The 19934-nt window shown below is 40.8% G+C and overlaps 1 protein-coding gene across 2 annotated transcripts in view; it reads right to left on the bottom strand.

Moving 5' to 3' along the window:
* The window catches only part of ITPR2 (inositol 1,4,5-trisphosphate receptor type 2), a 529759-nt gene that overhangs the window by 474523 nt on the left and 35302 nt on the right, over positions 1-19934 (bottom strand). For both annotated transcript variants that reach the window (XM_021092919.1, XM_021092920.1), the window contains exon 2: positions 13247-13317. In XM_021092919.1, the coding sequence (XP_020948578.1) occupies positions 13247-13317 (71 nt within the window). The remainder of the gene's footprint in view (positions 1-13246; positions 13318-19934) is intronic.

Genomic DNA, 19934 nt, shown 5'->3' with positions numbered 1-19934 from the left:
TTGCCTTTCTCTTTCTGATTTATACTTCAATAATTTTTTTTAATTTTTAATATAATTAAATTGATTTTTTTAAAAAATGTAAATGCCTCAGCATACAAGGCCATTGCGCATCTGGATCCCCCTCCGAGCTTATCTCTGCACTCTTCCACATTCTTCTCAGCTTTTAACATTCTTAAAATGCACAAGCACAAGAGGGTCATGCTACTCCACACCTCTGTGCCTCTTTGCCCTCGACCCTCTTCTTCCCACCTGGTTAACACCTGCCCCTTCTTCCACAGCTGCCACTCACCTCCCTTCCTCCTCTGAACTCCCAAGCCAATTACAATCCTTTTCCTTTTGTAGCCCCTTGGACCTAAAGGTACTACTCTTGGTGGTTATGTGTCTGGATTTTAATCAAACCTTTGCTTCTTTCTAGTTATATGATCTTGGGCCAGTTATGTAACCCCTCTGTACCTCCATTCCCTCATCTATAAAATGGTATGTGGCAGAGACCCCATATCCATCCTCTTCTTGCTCTGGGTAACAGAACTCCTGAGTTCTGGGTACATGGCCAGCTCACTAACCACCACTCGCCTCAGCCTCCTTGCTACAGAAGTAGTTGTGTGTATGAGTTTCCTATGGCTGCTGTAACAAATCACCAAACTTGGAGGCTTAAAACAACAGACATTTATTATCATCACTCTCGAAGACAAAAGTCCAGAGTCAAGGTGTTGGCAGGGTCACATTCCCTCCGGAGGCTTAGGAGAGAAAATCCTCTCTTGCCTCTTTCAGCTTCTGGTGGCTCCAGGATTCCCTGGCTTGTAGCAGCGTAACTCCCTTCTCTGTCTCTGTCCTTACAAGGTCTCTCCTCTGTGTGTGTGTGTGTGTGTGTGTGTGTGTGTGTGTGTGTGTATGTGTGTGTGTGCGTGTTGTCTTCCTCTTCTGTCTCTTACAGTCATTTGCCATTGGCTCTGGGTAAGTGAGGATGATCTCACTTAAAGATCCTTAATTACATTAGCAAAGGCTCTTCCTATTAGCATGACATTCATGGTATCTAGGTATTTAGGACATGGGCTTATCTTTTGAGAGACCACCACTCAACCCAATATACTAGCTGCTATAACAAGTGAGTAGGGGTAATATATGTAATTCTAGAACCTGTGGGAAGAAGATTCTACTTGTCATGGACTCCTCTTGGCCCCCTTCTACTAACTAAGAAGTCATGACTGACTATAGAAGCAACTCTGGAAGCCTCATACTGAAGACAGTCAAATTGTAAGACAGTTCTGGATCACTCACCTAGGGACTATGAAGTGAGAGAGAAATAAACTATCTTATAAAAGCCATTGGTTTTTGTTGTTGTTTTATTTCTGTTATAGCACCTTACCTGATACATGCAGAGAATAATATATTAATAATACCATACCTCTTAGGGATGCATAAAGATTAAATGGATTAATAGAATATAAAGCATTTCAGACATCACCTAAAATATAGTAAGGACTCAATAAATGTCAATAATTAGTAGCAATGATAGTAAAGTAGCCCTGGTCACATTTAGTTATAGTTGGTTTACTTGTCTATTGCCTGCAGAAGACCAAAGTTATTGGGGGTAATGACTTGTTGCTTTCATCTCAGTATTATACTTGAAAACATACCAAACATTTTAGAAATGTTTAAAAGGTAAACATGGAGTTCCCATCATGGTGCAATGGAAACGAATCTGACAAGAAACCATGAGGTTGCAGGTTCAATCCCTGGCCTTGCTCAGTGGGTTAAGGATTCAGTGTTGCCGTGAGCTGTGGTGTAGGTCACAGAGGAGGCTCGGATCCTGCATTGCAATGGCTGAGGTGTAGGCTGGCAGCTGTAGCTCCAATTCGACCCCTTGCCCAGCAACTGCTATATGCCATGGGCCTTAAAAAGCAAAAAAAGAGGTAAATTCAATTTAACTTGGCATACCAATTATTATCCTAGAAACTAGTGTTATGAAAAGGTGAATACTAGGTCTGAAAAGCCTAAATGGCCCCTCCCTGCAGGAATAAATCTTTCAAGTTACAGGTCAAATGAGATCTTTTGGGGGTTTTTTGTTGTTTCTTTAGGACTGCACCTGTGACATATGGAAGTTCCCAGGCTAGGGGTCGAATCGGAGCTACAGCTGCCTGCCTACACCACAGCCACAGCAACATCAGATCTCAACAGCGTATGCGACCTACACCACTGCTCACGACAACAGCGGATCCTTAACCCACCAAGCAAGGCCAGGGATAGAAACTGAAATCTCATGGTTCCTGGGTGGATTCGTTTCCACTGCGCCACAATGGGAACTCCTCAAATGCTATCTAATTAAGATTTTCTCATCTCACAAAAACGGAAATTAACATCTCCATCCTCCCACGATGGCTTTACTACATCTTTTCATTTAGCCCTTATCACTTTCTTCCTTGGGTTGCAATTATTTATACACACACCTTATCTCACTTATTAGGCTATAAATTCCTTGAGAGCAGCATTCCTTTGAACCTTAGTAACTAGTTCACACATTGCACTGCACATATGGATAAGTCATAAATTTCTACTAAATGTGTCAAGATCTTACAGTGTTGAAAACACCAGCTTCAAACAAACCTGCCTCACCACCTGCTTAGCTGTGTGACCTTGGGCATATTACTTTAATTCACACTCCAAATTTCCAAATTTGCAAAATGGAGCTAATAAGAACTAAGAAAGATGGCATGGACAGAGGCCATCAAAGGCGCTCAAAGTTAAGAATTTCAATATTTAGGACTTTCTATTTTTAGGAAGAGCCGTCTTGGTTATTAAGTTAAAATACTCACAGAAAAAATACATTTATTCAATACTTAACAAAACACTGAGACACACATTTAACTTCATGCACAACAGTGGAAGGGAGATTTTTTTATGGACACACCCACGGTATATGGAAGTTCCCAAGCCAGGGACTGAATCCAAGCCACAGCTGCAAACTACCCCACAGCTGCAGCAAAGCTGGATCCCTTAACCCACTGCTCCAGGCCCAGGATCCAACCCGCACCTCAGCAACAACCTGAGCCACTACAGTCTGATTCTTAACCCACTGTGCCACAGCGGGAACTCCTCAAAAGGAGCATTTTACATATGAGCCCCCAGCTTGGCCTGTGGATCCCTGACCAGTAAGCAAGGGGTCCAAGAGCTGTTCTAACTCCATCAAGCCATAGATGTCACACACACAGTGTTAATTTTCTGCCCATTCTTTCTCACTCTCAGAGGAGAAAATTAAACTTTGTAAGTCAAAGCCACAAATCAATCAAAGTTCATTCAGCATTTGTGTATTTTTGGTACACAATTGAGTGCCGCCCTAAAGGAATGTTACCCCATGAGTATGCCAAAGTGTGTCCTAGTCGACCATTCATAACCAGAGCAAGTTCCCTCCAATAGAGACCAAAGTATTTGAAAGTACAAGCATTTTTACAATCCTGATTAGCTTCCACCAGAGAAATGAAGAGGCAAAGCAATCTGTTTTCATTTCATCCTTTGACCCTGCTCTGAAACCTCACTGAAAAGAGTAAATTATTAGCCGATTTCCACAGCCACTTAAGATTTTAATAGAGGATAAGCTGTAGAAGGTTCTTTTTTTAAAAAAAAAAAAACCTTAACAAATGTTATTATATTTATAGTTGTACAATGATCATCATAACCCAATTTTATAGCATTTCCATCCCTACCCTCCAGCCCATCCTGTCTCCCCAACCTGTCTCCATTGGTAACCACAAGTTTTTCAAGGTCAGTGAGTCAGTATCTGTTCTGCAAATAAGTTCATTATATCCTTTTTTTAGATTCCACATATAAGTGACAGCATATGACATTTGTGTCTTACTGTCTAACTAACTTCACTTAGCATGATAATTTCTAGGTCCATCCATGTTGCTGCAAATAACCCTTATTTCATTCATTTTATGGCTGAGTGATATTCCATTGTGAATATGTACCACATCTTCTTTATCCACCCCTCTGTCGATGGACATTTAGGTTGCTCCCATGTCTTGGCTGCTGCAAATAGTGCTGCAATGAACATTGGGATACATGTATCTTTTTTGAGTCATGGTTTTCTCTGGAACAGATGCCCATGTAGAAGATTCTTAATATGATGACTTACCATAAATACACAGAATCAACACAGCAATAACATGCAACTGGACAATTTTAAAGATGTTTTTGAATCATCAAGTAATTTCTAGCTTGGAAATCCCCTGCAGTTTCCTCAACTTCTTCAAGTAGCACCAAACTACAAAATGCTACAACCTAAAAGAATTTCACTTAATACAGGCAGAAGTTTTTGTCTTCTGCTATTCACATTACAGACTGATATGTCAGAACGTACATCTAACACCTGTGAACTGAAATCTAGACGTGTAGAATGTAAGACTGTAATAATATAACAATCTCATAAAGCAACATTTATGTTTTATCATAAATGAAGCAATCCACTAAGAACTATGTAACATGCTGGGTAGTATTATGACCTCCAACAAAGCATGTGCGACAGGTTTGAAATTATATTACCTTTAAGAATTGTGATTTTTTCTAGAACTTTATTCATTAATTCAACAAAAATTAATTCAGCCCCAATGATATGCAAAACATGGCTCTGGACCTTGGTAATTCAACAGAGCAGTCTTTTACCCTCATATAGTTTGTAGTCTAGTTGCAAGTCTTTCAAATAAAGAAAAGAATGCAAATTTTTTTTTTTTTTCTCTTTAGGACTATATCTGTGGCATATGGAAGCTCCTGGGCTTGGGGTTAAATTAGAGCTGCAGCTGCCAGCCTATGCCACAGTCATGGCAACAAATGATCAGACCCAAGCAACATCTGTGACCTACACCACAGCTTGCAGCAACACTGGATCCTTAACCCACTGATAGAGGCCAAGAATCGAACCCACATCCTCATGGATACTATGTTGTGTCATTAACGTACTGAACTCCGATGGGAACTCCAAGTAATGCGTGAAAACTCTGAGCACACACAAGTAATGTGATGATGCATCCTCAGGGCCAAGTTCTTTGACAACCACAGTAGACAGCTTCCAGTCCTGGGCAGAGCCTCCAAGCACAAGCTGTTGCATCTCTCCTCTTGCCTCCTCCTCATGAGGGTTTTCTTGACCCTTGGAGAACATGCTCAGCTCCAAGCAGGAGCAAGCCAGAAGTGTGCTGTGGAAGGGGGTGATGACACAACCCACAGACATGGTTGGCCCCAGCCTTTCTGTAGGATAAAGAGATTCTGAGATACGTTCTGCATAGCTTCTTAGAGGGTTCCACAGGACTGAGTTCCAGCTGCCATGGGGGTGGGTATTATGCATGCTTTATTGCCTTTCATTTCTTTAGGCTCGCTCTCCCTCACTTCCCCACTCCAGCTTCCCAGGATCACCTCCTAAACTGACTCCCTTCATCCACATCTACCAGGGTCTGATTTGTAGATGCTCCAAGCAACAGAGTCCTTATTTATTTCTCTTCAGCTATATTCAACAACACAAGAACCACACATGAAATGAGAGTATCACAGACATACCTTTATCAGCTTAAATTTCAAGATATGAGACTAGGAATTTGAATACATAATTTGCATGAGAGTTATGATCAAAAAAGGGAGAGAGGAGTTCCTGTTGTGGTTCAGTGAGTTATGAACCCAACTAGCATCCATGAGGATGCGTGTTCCATCCCTGGCCTCCCTCAGTGGGCTAAGGATCTGGCATTGCTTCAAGCTGTGGTGCAGGTTGCAGATACAGCTTGGATCTGGCATTGCTGAGTTTGTGGTGTAGGCTGGCAGCTGCAGCTCCAATTCGACCCCTAGCCTGGGAATTTCCATATGCCACAGGTTTGGCCGTAAAAAGAAGAAGATGTGGTACATATATACAATGGAATACCACTTAGCCATAAAAAAAAATGAATTAATGCATTTGCAGAACGAGAAAGACAAATTTACCATATGATATCACTTTTATTGGAATCCAAAACAGAGCACAAATGAACCTATCTACAAATCACAAGCAGACTCACAGACATAGAGAACAGACTTACAGTTGCCAAGGGGAATGGCAAGGGGGAGGGTGTGGGATGAACTGGGAGTTTGGGGTTAGTAGACGGAAACTGTTACATTTAAAGTGGATAAGCAGTGAAGTCCTACTGTTAGCACAGGGAACTATATCCAGTGTCTTAGGGTAGACCATGATGGAAGATAATTTAAGAAAAGGAATGTATACATATATGCATGACTGAGTCACTTTGCTATATAGCAGAAATTAACACAACATTGCAAGTGAACTACATTTTTAAAAAAGAGAAAAAAAAAAGGGAAAGAATGAGTGAGAGGGACGTTCAGCAGGATAGAACGATGACCAAAGTGAAAAAGATGACATGTAACAGATTCTTCATTTGGTTCCAAAATAACAAGTAGGCACCACAGGAGGAGGGAAACAAGGGTCCAGAGATGCCAATGAAAAAGCATCAGGAGTTTGGTAGGTGAGATAGGGAGTCCTACTCAGGGCTCTTGGGCTACAAGTGTGGCATCCAAAAAAGACAGAGATTCTCATCTGACCACACCCAAAAGTACAATTTTGGTTCTTTCTACACCACTAAGCATTAACTGACAAATAGAAGCCTAACCAGAAACCAAACATGGCAATAGGATGAAGACTAGAGAAATCACTGCAGAATATGTAGCAAGCAACATGTGAAAAAATTTTTTTCAATGAAGGCCATAGCAGAAAAGGTCTGCAGGAATCTAATCATTCTAAACAAATACTTAAAGCTCCACTGTGTGGAAGGGGACTAGATATAATTTATGTGGCTGTACAGGACTATCAGATAGAATTTAAGAGAAGGTATTATTCAATAGACAGTCTAATACAGTGGCTAAACACAGCTCTGGAGTCACACAAACTTGTTTTGAGGCCCAACTCTAGCACTAATGAGCTTGGTGACCTTAAAATGGTCATATAACTTCTTTATACTTAACTCTCTCCAGTGCAAACCTGCAATTGCAATCATTTCCACTTTATAAGGCTATCGTGACAACTAACCATGAATGCCGAGGAAGCCCCAAGCCCAGTCCAGCATGAATTAAAGGCTCGATAAATGTTAGTGATTTCATATCTAAAATTCAGTCTTCATCCAGAAAAAAATTATACTAACACCAAATCTGAAGACATTCAATAAAGCAATTGTTAAGGTGGTAGAGGAAGTATCTATAATCGGCTCATACTGGAGAATGACACGGTTAGACAAGATTAACATGTTCAACCATATAAAAAGTCAAAGCTACCACCACTAGATGGCTTTTTTGCCTATGCTCTAAAGTGTATAACCTATATCAGGAGAACCAAAAGGTGAGAGTGCCAGCCTTCCAAATGACTTCCCTGAATTATACAAAGAGAAGGACCTGAGTTAAAGAAGTGGTCTTGTCTTCTGCCAAGCCTCTGAAACTCACTACCTGCATTCATGTAGTGAAAAGCAGAGAAAGTCTCTGTTTTAGTTCCCCAAGCCTTCCAGCTTATTAACGAATCTGACTAGGAGCCATGAGGTTGCAGGTTTGATCCCTGGCCCTGCTTAGTGGGTTAAGGATCGGGCGTTGCCATGAGCTGCAGTGTAGGTTACAGACTTGGCTCAGATCTGACACTGTGATGGCTGTGGCGTAGGTCAGCAACTACAGCTCTGATTGGACCCCCAGCCTGGGAACTTCCATATGCAGTGGGTGCAGCCCTAAAAAGACATAAATAAATAAATAATTAATTAATTAATAATAATAATATAGTAATAAAAATAAATAAATAAAAAACAAATTTAAAAAAAATATCAAAAACAGGACCAGTGAGAAATCGTGCTGATACAATCGTGCCCCTAATACAATGCAAGGAGAAGGGCAGTTAACCTCAGAGCTATTCTGGTTGGGATCAGAATTGGGCAAAGGACATTAATGGGAAACTGGTGACACCTGAAGGAAGCCTAGAATTTAGTCAACAGTAATGTACAAGTGGTAATTCCTTAATGTGGACAGATGTACCAAGGTTACATAAAATGCTGACATGGGCAACTGGGTGGAAGGGAATGCTCTATACTGCCTTTATGACTCCTCTTACATCTGAATGTATTCCAAAGTTTAAAGTTAATCCTTTTTTTTTTTTTGGTCTTTTTAGGGCTGTACCCTTGGCATATGGAAGATCCCAGGCTAGGGGTTGAATCGGAGCTGCAGCTGCCAGCCTACACCACAGCCACAGCAACAAGAGATCAGAGCCTCATCTGCAACCTACACCATAGTTCATGGCAATGCAGGATCCTTAACCCAGTGAGTGAGGCCAGGGATCAAACCCGCATCCTCATGTATACTAGTCAGATTCTTACCCCACTGAGCCACAGAGGGAACTCCCTAAAGTTTATCTGTAAGAATTATGGAATATTTGAACATGAAAAGACTTTTTACACTCATTTAAGAGAAAGCCACTGTGCTTCAGTGAATACTATTCTGACTGTGTGATTCCTACTGAAAATAGCTGTCCATCCACCACCCTTGGGAAGTAGTTTATTTGTTAAAACTTCATTTCCTGGAGTTCCCATCGTGGCGCAGTGGTTAACGAATCCGACTAGGAACCATGAGGTTGAGGGTTCGATCCCTGCCCTTGCTCAGTGGGTTAACAATCCGGCGTTGCCGTGAGCTGTGGTGTAGGTTGCAGACGCGGCTCGGATCTTGCGTTGCTGTGGCTCTAGCGTAGGCCGGTGGCTACAGCTCCGATTAGACCCCTGGCCTGGGAACCTCCATATGCCGCGGAAGCGGCCCAAGAAATGGCAAAAAGACGAAAAAAAAAAAAAAAAAACTTCATTTCCTGAGTCAGAAAGACAAAGACAAATACCATATGATATCACTTATAACTAGAATCTAATATACAGCACAAATGAACATCTCCACAGAAAAGAAAATCATGGACTTGGAGAAGAGACTTGTGGTTGCCTGATGGGAGAGGGAGGGAGTGGGAGGGATCGGGAGCTTGGGCTTATCAGACACAACTTAGAATAGATTTACAAGGAGATCCTGCTGAGTAGCATTGAGAACTATGTCTAGATACTCATGTTGCAACAGAACGAAGGGTGGGGAAAAAAATGTATACATGTAAGAGTAACTTGATCTCCATGCTGTACAGCAGGAAAAAAATAAATAAATTAAAAAATTTAAAAAAAAACTTCATTTCCTCTGTCCTCTGTTCATATAAGAGGCCATATGACACAGTCAAAGGAATATTTCTTGTACAATTATGTATATTGGAGAGACTCACATTAACCTCTTTAGAATTTCGGCTTCTCATTTTAAAAATTAGGGGAAATGAACTAGATTGACTTTTAATTGCCTAGAAACCCTAACTTTTTTTTTTTTTTTTTTTTTGGTCTTTTTGCTATTTCTTGGGCCGCTCCCTCAGCATATGTTGGTTCCCAGGCTAGGAGTCGAATTGGAGCTGTAGCCACCGGCCTACGCCACAGCCACAGCAACGCGGGATCCGAGCCACATCTGCAACATACACCACAGCTCACAGCAACGCCGGATCCTCAACCCACTGAGCAAGGGCAGGGACCAAACCCGCAACCTCATGGTTCCTAGTCGGATTCGTTAACCACTGCGCCACGACGGGAACTCCCCAAAACCCTAACATTTTATGATACATTGGACCAAATCATAGAGTGAGGATGAAAAAAAAAAAAAAAATCTTTTCAAATTTGAGATCATCTTTTGTCCCGCTGAGGCAAGAACTGAGAGGTAACTGAACTGCTGATTACACTATTGTTTCGTCATGTTGTCTAAAAAGTAACAATAAGGGAGGGTGTGCTGGAAACTTGGCAGAGGAGTCTGGAAAGGCAGGTGTGGTGATTCTGGGAGGTAAATCGATGACAAAGTAATGCCTTTTACAGCCAAAGGGAAGAGGGGAAACACATTCACGCAGAGAAGGGTGAAATACGGGAGCTGTAAAAGGCAAGGTAACGTGAAAAGATGCGGCCTTGGACCACATGGTCTGCTGATTGACGGCGACAGAGCAGTGTGTAGACCAGGGAAGAGACAAGACCATCTCCAGGAGTTCTCCTCTGGGGCTCAGGATGGGCTTCCAAGAGTCAGAAGAGAAGAGTCAGAACTTTAAGATATTAGGGACCCAGAGTTCCCACCGTGGCGCAGTGGAAACGAATCTGACTAGTATCCATGAGGACACAGGTTGGATCAGTGGCCTCGCTCGGTGGGTTAAGGATCCGGCATGGCCGTGAGCTATGGTGTAAGTCACAGATGTGGCTCGGATCTGGCATTGCTGTGGTTACAGCTGTGGCAGCAGCTACAGCACCAATTTGACCCCTAGTCTGGGAACCTCCATGTACTGCTGCAAGTGTGGCCCTAAAAAATAAATAAATAAATAAATAAATAAATAAATAAATAAAAGACATCAGGGACCCTTGAATCTCCAACAGAAAAATACCCTCAATACCCTCCTTCTCCAGTGATGGCTGGAATGAGATAAATGGTTTAGTCTTAAACTAGAGGCAGAAAATGAGAGCAAACCAGCAAGGACAATGACCTAAAGTATTAGATTACAGGAAAAGCCAGCCTTCCAGGGGCAGACAGAGCACCTTGGGTGATTCACACTTTGAACCAGTGCCTGCTGAATCACAGGACACCAACTATCTGTGTATAACTACCTACTGGGTATGGAGCACCTACCCCAGGGTTTTCTCAGATACGCTATAATAGTCTTTGCACTTAAAACAATTCACTTCACGGGGAAAGAGGAAAAGAAAAAAGCCAGCCACAAACCCTGAAGGTTTATCTTTGACAGATTAACCTCCCCTGACTGACAGAGGAATGAGGCTACCGAAGCTCACGGCAGTGAAGTGTGAAACATCCCTGGGAACCAAGTTGTGTCACATGATCCAGGGAAAGTTTGGGTCTCTTACCCACAAGTATCTAACGGCTATTGATGGAGGGGGGAGTGTCAATTATGGGCAAAACCTATGCCTGGGAAACACACAAAGAAAAAAAAATAAAATCCTACCCTGGAAGAAGTTATCATGTAAGAGCAAAGCCAAACATGTTTAAAGGAAATGCATTATGCCTTTCTATTATAAGCTAGCTACCATTTGTATAATGACTTAAAACACTTTTACATTTATTCTCTGGAAAGATGTCAAGCCTCACAAAGCCTTGTGTGGTAGGATGGTTTTTGTTTTCATCCAGCCCTGCTCCCACCAGCCAAAGACAGATGTCCTTGGAGGCGCTAGGCGGCTGGGTGACCTACTTAAGATGACACAGCCAGCGAGTGGTGCAGTCAGAACTCGCACCCCCAGCTTTTTTTTTTTTTTTTTTTTTTTTTGTGACAAATACAGATTGGTTGTTCCAGTTTGCTTTTAGATCTTTTCTCTTTTCCTAAACAGTTCACCAAGAGTGAGCACCTATAGATCTGATTTGGTTTATCCTCATCACCCTGAAATCAGCGTGCCTCTTCCACCTGAGAAATAGTGGGTTTCTCCAACTTAGGAACATTCTCACAAAGATCTCTTCACATATTGCCTCATTCTCATAGCCCCAGCCTCTCCTTCTGGAACATGACTAGATGCTGTTGGATCTTGCATCCTCCAGGCTTTGCAGGACTTGTTCAGACTTTCCTGTGCACTGCATTCTGGCTGGTTTTCTCAGCTCTCTTTTCCAAAGCTAAGGAACTGTCTCCTCATCTTTATACAACCTGCTAGTTCATGCGTTTTAGAACCTATGTGTTCCTTTTCCCATTGTCCATTCTTCCACCAGGGCTTCTCTAGCTTCTTCTGTCTCTGAAATCATTTCCACACACTTACTGCACAGTACCTGGCAGGTTGTGTGGAGCACTACATGTCTGTCACCAATGCTGACCCTCCTTCATGTCATTTTGTTATGAGTCCATCCTCCATGGAGACAGCATATGGTGAGGAGACCTCAGGTGCCCAGGGAATGTCCCCACTACTATGGGTGAATGGGGAGTGTGTCTCCACAGCCTGCTCTGTGCTAACTTCTCCAGCTGGGGGCACATCTGGATCACATTCCAAGTGACCAGTTTCACTCAAAGCACACTGACCGTGATTGTCACTCTCTCTGCCAGATTGTATAAGTGTAGTAAAAATGCAATGTATAGGATATTCTTATAATAAGAATTATGGAGAAAGGGCCTATCACCGAAAGGGAAACCTGTACCAAACATTAAGCATCCCCCTCCCCCGGGGCAGGGGAAGCACATCCTGACGTGGGTCTGGGGATCGAGGGAATCCCTTCAGCTCTCCAGATCTGTATCCCTCATCCTAGCTGCTTTTCACCATTGTGCTGAGAAATGCTTACATGGTGTGGTCAAAATGAATGCTGTTTTCAAATTGTTATTACAAAATACACAAACTATGAAACTGATTTGCACAAGCTCTTAATTGCTGGGAGCTTTTTGATTGTTTGTTTGTTTGTTTGTTTTTATGGCCACCCCCATGAGCCAGGGCAACCTACACAGGCAATGACGAATCTTTTAACCCATTACGCCCAAGTGGGGATTGAACCCAAGCCTCTCTCTGAAGCCATCAGTGAGATTCTTAACCCATTGTTCCACAGTGGGAACTTCTCTTAATTACTGGTTTTAATTGTCTATGATTCTCTGCAAATTCTCTTTATCCTTCTCTCATATCAGTCAGGTTATAATCAGTCTCCTACTATGAACAATTGCTCAGTTGACATTATGAAGCCATCTCTAAAATTATATCTAGAAAGGAGTTCTTAGACAATTGTTAGTTACCATACACCAGCCAAAATGATATTTTAAAAGCTAAGCAAACACATCCCTGTCATTCTTTGTAAAATCCTGGAGATTTTACAAAGAAAAATTAAAGAGCTGATAATGAAACACTAACATTTACAGCATAGCTGTCACAGTAAGATATAAATACATGTCATTCAGCTGTATTTATGGGTTTGAAAGTGGTCTCTCAGAGTTAACTACCACGATTTCCTTCAACACACAGGCTATTGTCCCGCAAAACAAAATGTGAAACTATCCTTTTACTATCAATCCTTCAAAGTACAAAAGAAGAAAAATGATGGGGAAATTTTTGAAAGAATTTTCAGTGGATATATTTCTATTGAAAGCTTTACACTGAATAAAGTTCTGACATTAGTGATATTAAGACCCCAAAATAACCCCCCACTTAAGTCACATAATATGAAATATATATCGATGTCTTACCTCGGAACTTCTTGGGAGGGTTGGCGAGGTCCCCCGCCTCCGGGTGTACCACACATCTGTCATCCACTAGCCTGGAAGGAAAAGCACGACCACGTTAATGACATCATCACATTCACAGAGCACAGACTGCACAAATATTTACAAAAAGTTTTAATAGCATCCTTCACTCAGAAATGTTTTAACAGTCATGGATCTATAAAAAAAATTTTTAGTCATAGAGGCATTAATTAAAGCAGGGTGTACAAAATCCAAAATTAAGAAATGATCTATGCCACACATTTTATTACTTTTACTTTTTTACTGCAGTTGATTTACATTGTTGTGTCACTTTCTGCCGCACAATATAATGACCCCGTCATACATACACACACACACACATATACATACTTACATATATATACATATATATACACATTATTTTTCTCACACTATCTCCCATCATAAGAAACACTGTTAATTGGTAGGAAACTGGTTAGAGAAATCATTATATAGACAAACCGTAGAACACCATAGAGCTATTTTAAGTTCTGCTTTTTAAATGCCACAGACACCAAAACATTGACAGTGGTCAGACTGCCCACAGTTTTATGTTCTTGTGTGTGTGCATCTATGTTTCATTTTGTTTTGTTTTTATAAGGAATGTGTAAGCTTATGAGATCACAGTCACCACACAGTGGGGGTGAAGACTCATCCTGTGTTCAATCCTGGCTTGGCCACTTCCCAGCTGGGTGACTTTGAGCCTCCTTTGTTTTTTTTACAGCTGCACCCGCGGCATACAGAAGTTCCCAGGCCAGGGACTGAATCCCAGCCACTGCCATGACCTATGCTGCACCTGCAGCAACACTGGATCCTTTAACCCACTGTGCCAGGCAAGGGATGGAAACCATACCTCTGCAGCAGCCTGAGCCACCACAGTCAGATTCTTAACCCACTGTACCACAGCAGGAACTCCTGAGCCTCCTTCTTCACACCTGCAGAACAAGGATGAGGGTGTCTACCTCACAGCATTGCTATGAGGATTAGATGACTTAATATCTGTAAAGTAACTAGTACAGTTTCTGGTGGAGAGTAAGCCTTTCAAGAAGTGTTTGATAGATAAATAAAATCAGGGACTTTGCCTGCCTTATTCCTCACCATCCTGGCTGCCTCTAGAAGGGATTCTGATACATGGAGGGTACTCAACAAACATTTACCCAATGAATAAAGTGCCTGTGTAGTTACAAAAACATGTTTAACCCCTACTGAAATATTTACAAGAAGCCACAACTTCTAGGACAACTCTGAGAGAAGCTGAATCTCTGACCTTGGAGCCAGGAGACATGAATATCCTGCTCAAAGAGGAATATCTAACCTCCAAAGACTCACTAATGTTCATTTTCTCCACTGACTAAGTGATGGGAGTTAACTGGGATTTTCTCCAGAATATTGTAAGAATACACATGATGGACAACAGACTTGCGGCTGCCAAGTGGGAGGGAGAGGGGTGGGATGGAATGGGAGTTTGGGGGTGGTAGATGCAAACTATTACATTTACAATGGATAAGCAATGCAGTCCTGCTGTATAGCACAGGGAACTATATCCAATCACTTGTGATAGAACATGATTGAAGGTAATATAAGAAAAAGAATGTATATACATATATGTATGACTGGGTCAATTTGCTATACAGCAGAAAACAGCACAACATTGTAAATCAATTATACTTTAATTAAAAAAAATTTTTAGGAGTTCCCGTTGTGGCACAGTGGTTAACGAATCTGACTAGGTACCATGAGGTTGCGGGTTCGATCCCTCGCCTTGCTCAGTGGGTCGACGATCCAGCGTCCAGCGTTGCCGTGAGCCGTGGTGTAGGTCGCAGATGCGGCTCAGATCGTGCGTTGCTGTGGCTCTGGCATAGGCTGGGCGGCTACAGCTCCGATTAGATCCCTAGCCTGGGAATCTCCATATGCCGCGGGAGCGGCCCTAGAAAAGGCAAAAAGAAAAAAAAAAAAAATTTAAAGAATGCATATGAATTGGCTCCAAATTCATGAATTGATCTGAAGAGAGATGCCCAAGTTGCAACTTTGTTTTTTTGGGGAGAAAAAAAATAGTAACCAGACTCACTAGTACACATCAACTTCAAGTAAACCCCAATTTGTGATCAACTGCCCCCTTGAACTAGGATGATTAACCAAGTCAAAATGAAATTTTGGTTCTTGGTTTATCTGGTTATAAAAGCAGACACTTCCTAAATCACTGGATTTTTCTACAAGATCTAATTTCCACAAAGCAAAATGCTAACCTGGTCAAGCAATATGGTTCTTTATTTGATTTATTTAATATACTTCATTCATACTGGTTACTAAAATGTGGTTTTATAAGAGCTGCCAAGCATGCAAAAAATTCCTTTTAAGAGTCTTCAAAATTGTTTTCTTAGAAACAGGAAGTCACATTGGGTCAAGAGAAAGCAAACCCAAACCTCCACAATATTCAACCTTAGGCTGTAACATTGAACGTGAAAGGCTCAGAGTCCAGAGAATGTCCCAACATAATATTTTTTAAAAATTTTAAATGCTGTGAGGGAAAGGTCAGCTTTTCCAATTAGTTAAGACATGTTAAGAATTCAAAACATGATGATCAAAAAATATAGTCTCATTTAGAGCACATAAAATTATATACAAGATGGCATTGACATTTAATTTATTCTTTGTGCCTGCCCATTCCCACAGAAATACAGGCACCCCTAGAAGGCCCTTAAGAGTCCTCACCTGCACAAGCTAGCCACCAAGAGGAATGGGAAAAACTAAAGCCATGTGCATTTATGTAAACACTTATGCCTATCCTCAGTTAGCTGATAGCCCAGATAAAAACATAATAATTAAGCGTGATTTCAGTTCTAAGAATTTGTCTTATCCCTTATAAACAAAGGTCTGTGAAAATTACACAGAAAGTCATCTCATTGTGCAGACTTAAAGAACTGGAACTGAGTTTGTCAAGAATGGAAGAAAGAGAAGGTTGGGATAGAAAGGGTAGCCAAAGAAACAAGGAGTGGGAACCTGTTAGAAAGACATATATGATCATTGATATTAAAAGGGTGTTTTTTTGGTACACATTCTATTTTCTCACATTATCATGCTCCATCAACTGGGTCACCATGCTGTACAGTAGAAAGAAAAAATTGTATTGGGGAAATAACAATTAAAAAAATAATAAATAAATAAGTTTTGTTTGGTTTTTGTCTTTTTAGGGCTGCATCCACAGCAGATGGAGGTTCCTAGGCTAGGGGTCAAATCAATCTACATCACAGCCACAGCAACATGGGATCCAAGCCATGTCTGCGACCTACACCACAGCTCACGGCAACTCCAGATCCTTAACCCACTGAGCAAGGCCAGGGATCAAACCCATGTCCTCACAGGTAATAGTTGGGTTCATTAAGCACTGAGCCATGATGGGAACTCTTGATGTTAAAAGCTAAATAGGATTTTAATGGTAATTGTGAGCACAACTTTCATAGTCTCTGCAAAGCCTACTTTTGAATACCTCTAGGGCCAGAGTATTCACCCCTTACCATCTTTCTGACAGTAAAATGTTAGAAATGTGTTTTATGTGTGGTTTTCCCGTCATAGTACTTATCATATTTTCTTATAACTGCTTGGTTAATTGTCTAATGTTCCAATAAGCCTTAACTCCATGAAGTCAAGACCTGAACCCATCTTGTTTACTATTATATCCTTGGCATCTGCTGGAATGAATCTGATAGTAGACACTAAATAAATATTTGTTAAATAAGTAAATGAGTCAATGAATAAATGAGACTTGCTTCCCAAATAATTTTCCCTTTTTGGTCCCAGTTCTTTCCTCTGGAACTACATGGACTAAGTTTTCTTTTTCTTTGATGAACAAAACTATTTCTCTCCAGTTCTTCCTCATATGGATATTTACTAAGGTCCTTTCATACACCCAAGTGTCAACATCCCCCTCCAATGTGACCCTAGGGACCATCCACATGAGGTCAGATGTGCCACCAATAAGTACCAGAGACAGGGGACTCTTACCTCCTTCTTTCTGATACTAAGCTTACACTTAACGCATCCTAAGATTATAGCAGCTTCCAAGGCAGTCAAGCCTACCTCTGACTTTCATTGGGCTTTTACAGCTAAACAATCCTAGGTCCTTTTCAAGTGTCCTACAGATGAGTCAGGCTTTCCCATTCAACATGGGGGCAGTTAATTTTACAACCTAAGAACAAGAATTTATAATTGAATAGGGACAAATAAAAAGATCACCCTTTGGCCTATGAGCAGAAATCATCTAAAAACCATCTATTCTGTCCCTAAGTCATTTAAAGATTCTCTCATGATTACTGCCCATTTTTCTCACTCATAGACAGTGTTTCCCAAATTTGGCTCATTGACTGAACAATATACATGAGGTAAAAATAACAAAAACAACAACAACAATGTTTCTTTGGTCCAGAGCTAACAAACCAAAATTTCTAGGGATGAGATCTAAGAATTTGTATTTTTTTTTTAATTTTAAAAGTTGTATTTTATTGCCTTTTATGATATTGTCCAGTTTTGCATCTAAGTTAGCAATCTTATTCAAATAGCCCTCTATTAAAAATGTTTTTTTCTTCAATGATTTTTGCTTTTTTCCATTATAGTTGGTTTACAGTGTTCTGTCAGTTTCTACTGTATAGCAAAGTGATCCAACCACACACCACACACACACACATTCTTTTTCTCACATTATCCTCCATCATGCTCCATCACAAGTGACTAGATATAGTTCCCAGTGCTATACAGCAGGATCTCATTGCTTAACCATTCCAAAGGCAATTGCTTTCATCTGTTAAGCCCAGATTCCCAGTCCATCCCACTCCCACTCCCTTCCCCCCGCCTCGGGCTCTCTAATATTTCTTGAATGGATTAGGAGTACCCACACTCCCACAGTACATGAGGCTATCCACTCTCAAGAGAATTTCTCACACTCCATCAAGTTTCTTATTTATGCATATTTCACTAGCACTATAAAATATATATCCCGAGAGAGTCAGCCCATTTCTGTTCTGCTCAATAGTCCAAATCTAAGTGTCAGTCCTCAAATAGGAAGATGCTGAATGATTATTAATTGAGTGAATAACTGAGTCACTTTTGGGATAACAGTAAAGCAATAGTAATATGTTGATAGGTCACATAAACCATAAAAAAAATTGCTGAAACTAACAAATGGTTACCTAAAAGCAGATGGAAGAAAGGATAGGATGTGTCTCAGAAAATTATCAAAAATGTCAAAACCTTCTTAGGGCCAAGACAGCCTACTCTAAATACTATCTTATATAGCATCTTCCAACCCAATATATCAGAGCACTTTTTAATGGGCTACATTTATTTTCTCCTGTCTGAATCAGCAAGTATGCCAAACAAGCAATTTATAGCAACAACCTAAATAAATTTCACAATCCGCCACTTAATCTCAATGAACATAAAATCTGTTATCCTTCATACCTATCTTCTCGTCATAAGGTCACAACTATAGGTTATCTGTTCATTGTAATTAATAAAAAAAATCATTCAACCATTAGACCTCCCAGAGTTCCCACTGTGGCATAGCAGATTAAGGATTCCATGTGGCTGCAGCTGGGGCATAGGTCGCAGCTGCAGCTCAGGTCGCAGCTGCAGCTCAGATTCAATCCTTGGCCCAGGAACTAACATAGGCCACTGATGCAGCCAAAACAAAAAAACAAACAATTAGACCTTCCAAAGTATCTATAAAGAGACTTCATTAGCTGCTTTGAATGATTTTATAGATAAATGTGAATCAAAAATATATGTGAATCAAATTTTAACTGGAGAGATTTGCCTCCTTGACAAATCTTGCACATGTGCATCTGGAGATACATACCACAGTGTTTGAGGCAGCACTGTTCATGATAGCAAGCTCCAGAAAAACCCAGAAGTCCATCAGTAAGAGTAGCATGGACAAATAAATTATGACAAATGAATAATTTCATACAAAACATAACTTTTTAAAAGTGAATAAATTGCAACAACATTGAAAATCTCAAAGACCTAAAGTTGAGCTAAAAACAAGCAAGTCCCAAGTGTTAAGATAATTCCATTTATACTGAAGGCATGACTAGGCAAAACTAAATACCATATATTGTAAGAATACGCATGGATGGCAAATAAATTATTATATAAAAATACATGGCTACCAGGTTTTTAAATAGCTTTCCAAAAGAAAGCAAATTACCCTTTGGTCTCTCGTCCCTTATTAGTCTACCAACCGCAAAGAAAATGCCACAAAAATAGGTAAAATAGGGAATTATGTCATGGCTCAGCAGTAATGAACCCAACTAGGATCCATGAGGATGCAGGTTTGATGCCTGGCCTCGCTCAGTGGGTTAAGGATCCGGCATTGCCACGAGCCGTGGTGTAGGTCACAGACGTGGCTCAGACCTTGCATTGCTGCGGCTATAGTGTAGGCCGGCAGCTGTAGCTCTGATTTGACCCCTAGTCTAAGAACTTCCATATACCACAGGTGTGGCCCTAAAGAGACAAAAAAAAAAAAAGTAAAATAAGTTAGTCATATATTTTTCCTGATGAAGCCATAAATGGTATTTCTACCTTGAATACTTTTGAAAATGTGTTATTTTCTGATATTCACCTACCACCTATATGTGATATTTGTACAATTAAGTGG

The sequence above is a fragment of the Sus scrofa genome, chromosome 5, assembly GCF_000003025.6.
Source record: "Sus scrofa isolate TJ Tabasco breed Duroc chromosome 5, Sscrofa11.1, whole genome shotgun sequence".
Classification (NCBI taxonomy): Eukaryota; Metazoa; Chordata; class Mammalia; order Artiodactyla; family Suidae; genus Sus; species Sus scrofa.
The sequence above is the reverse complement of the archived record's forward strand: the minus strand, read 5'-3'. Positions and strand labels throughout refer to the sequence as shown.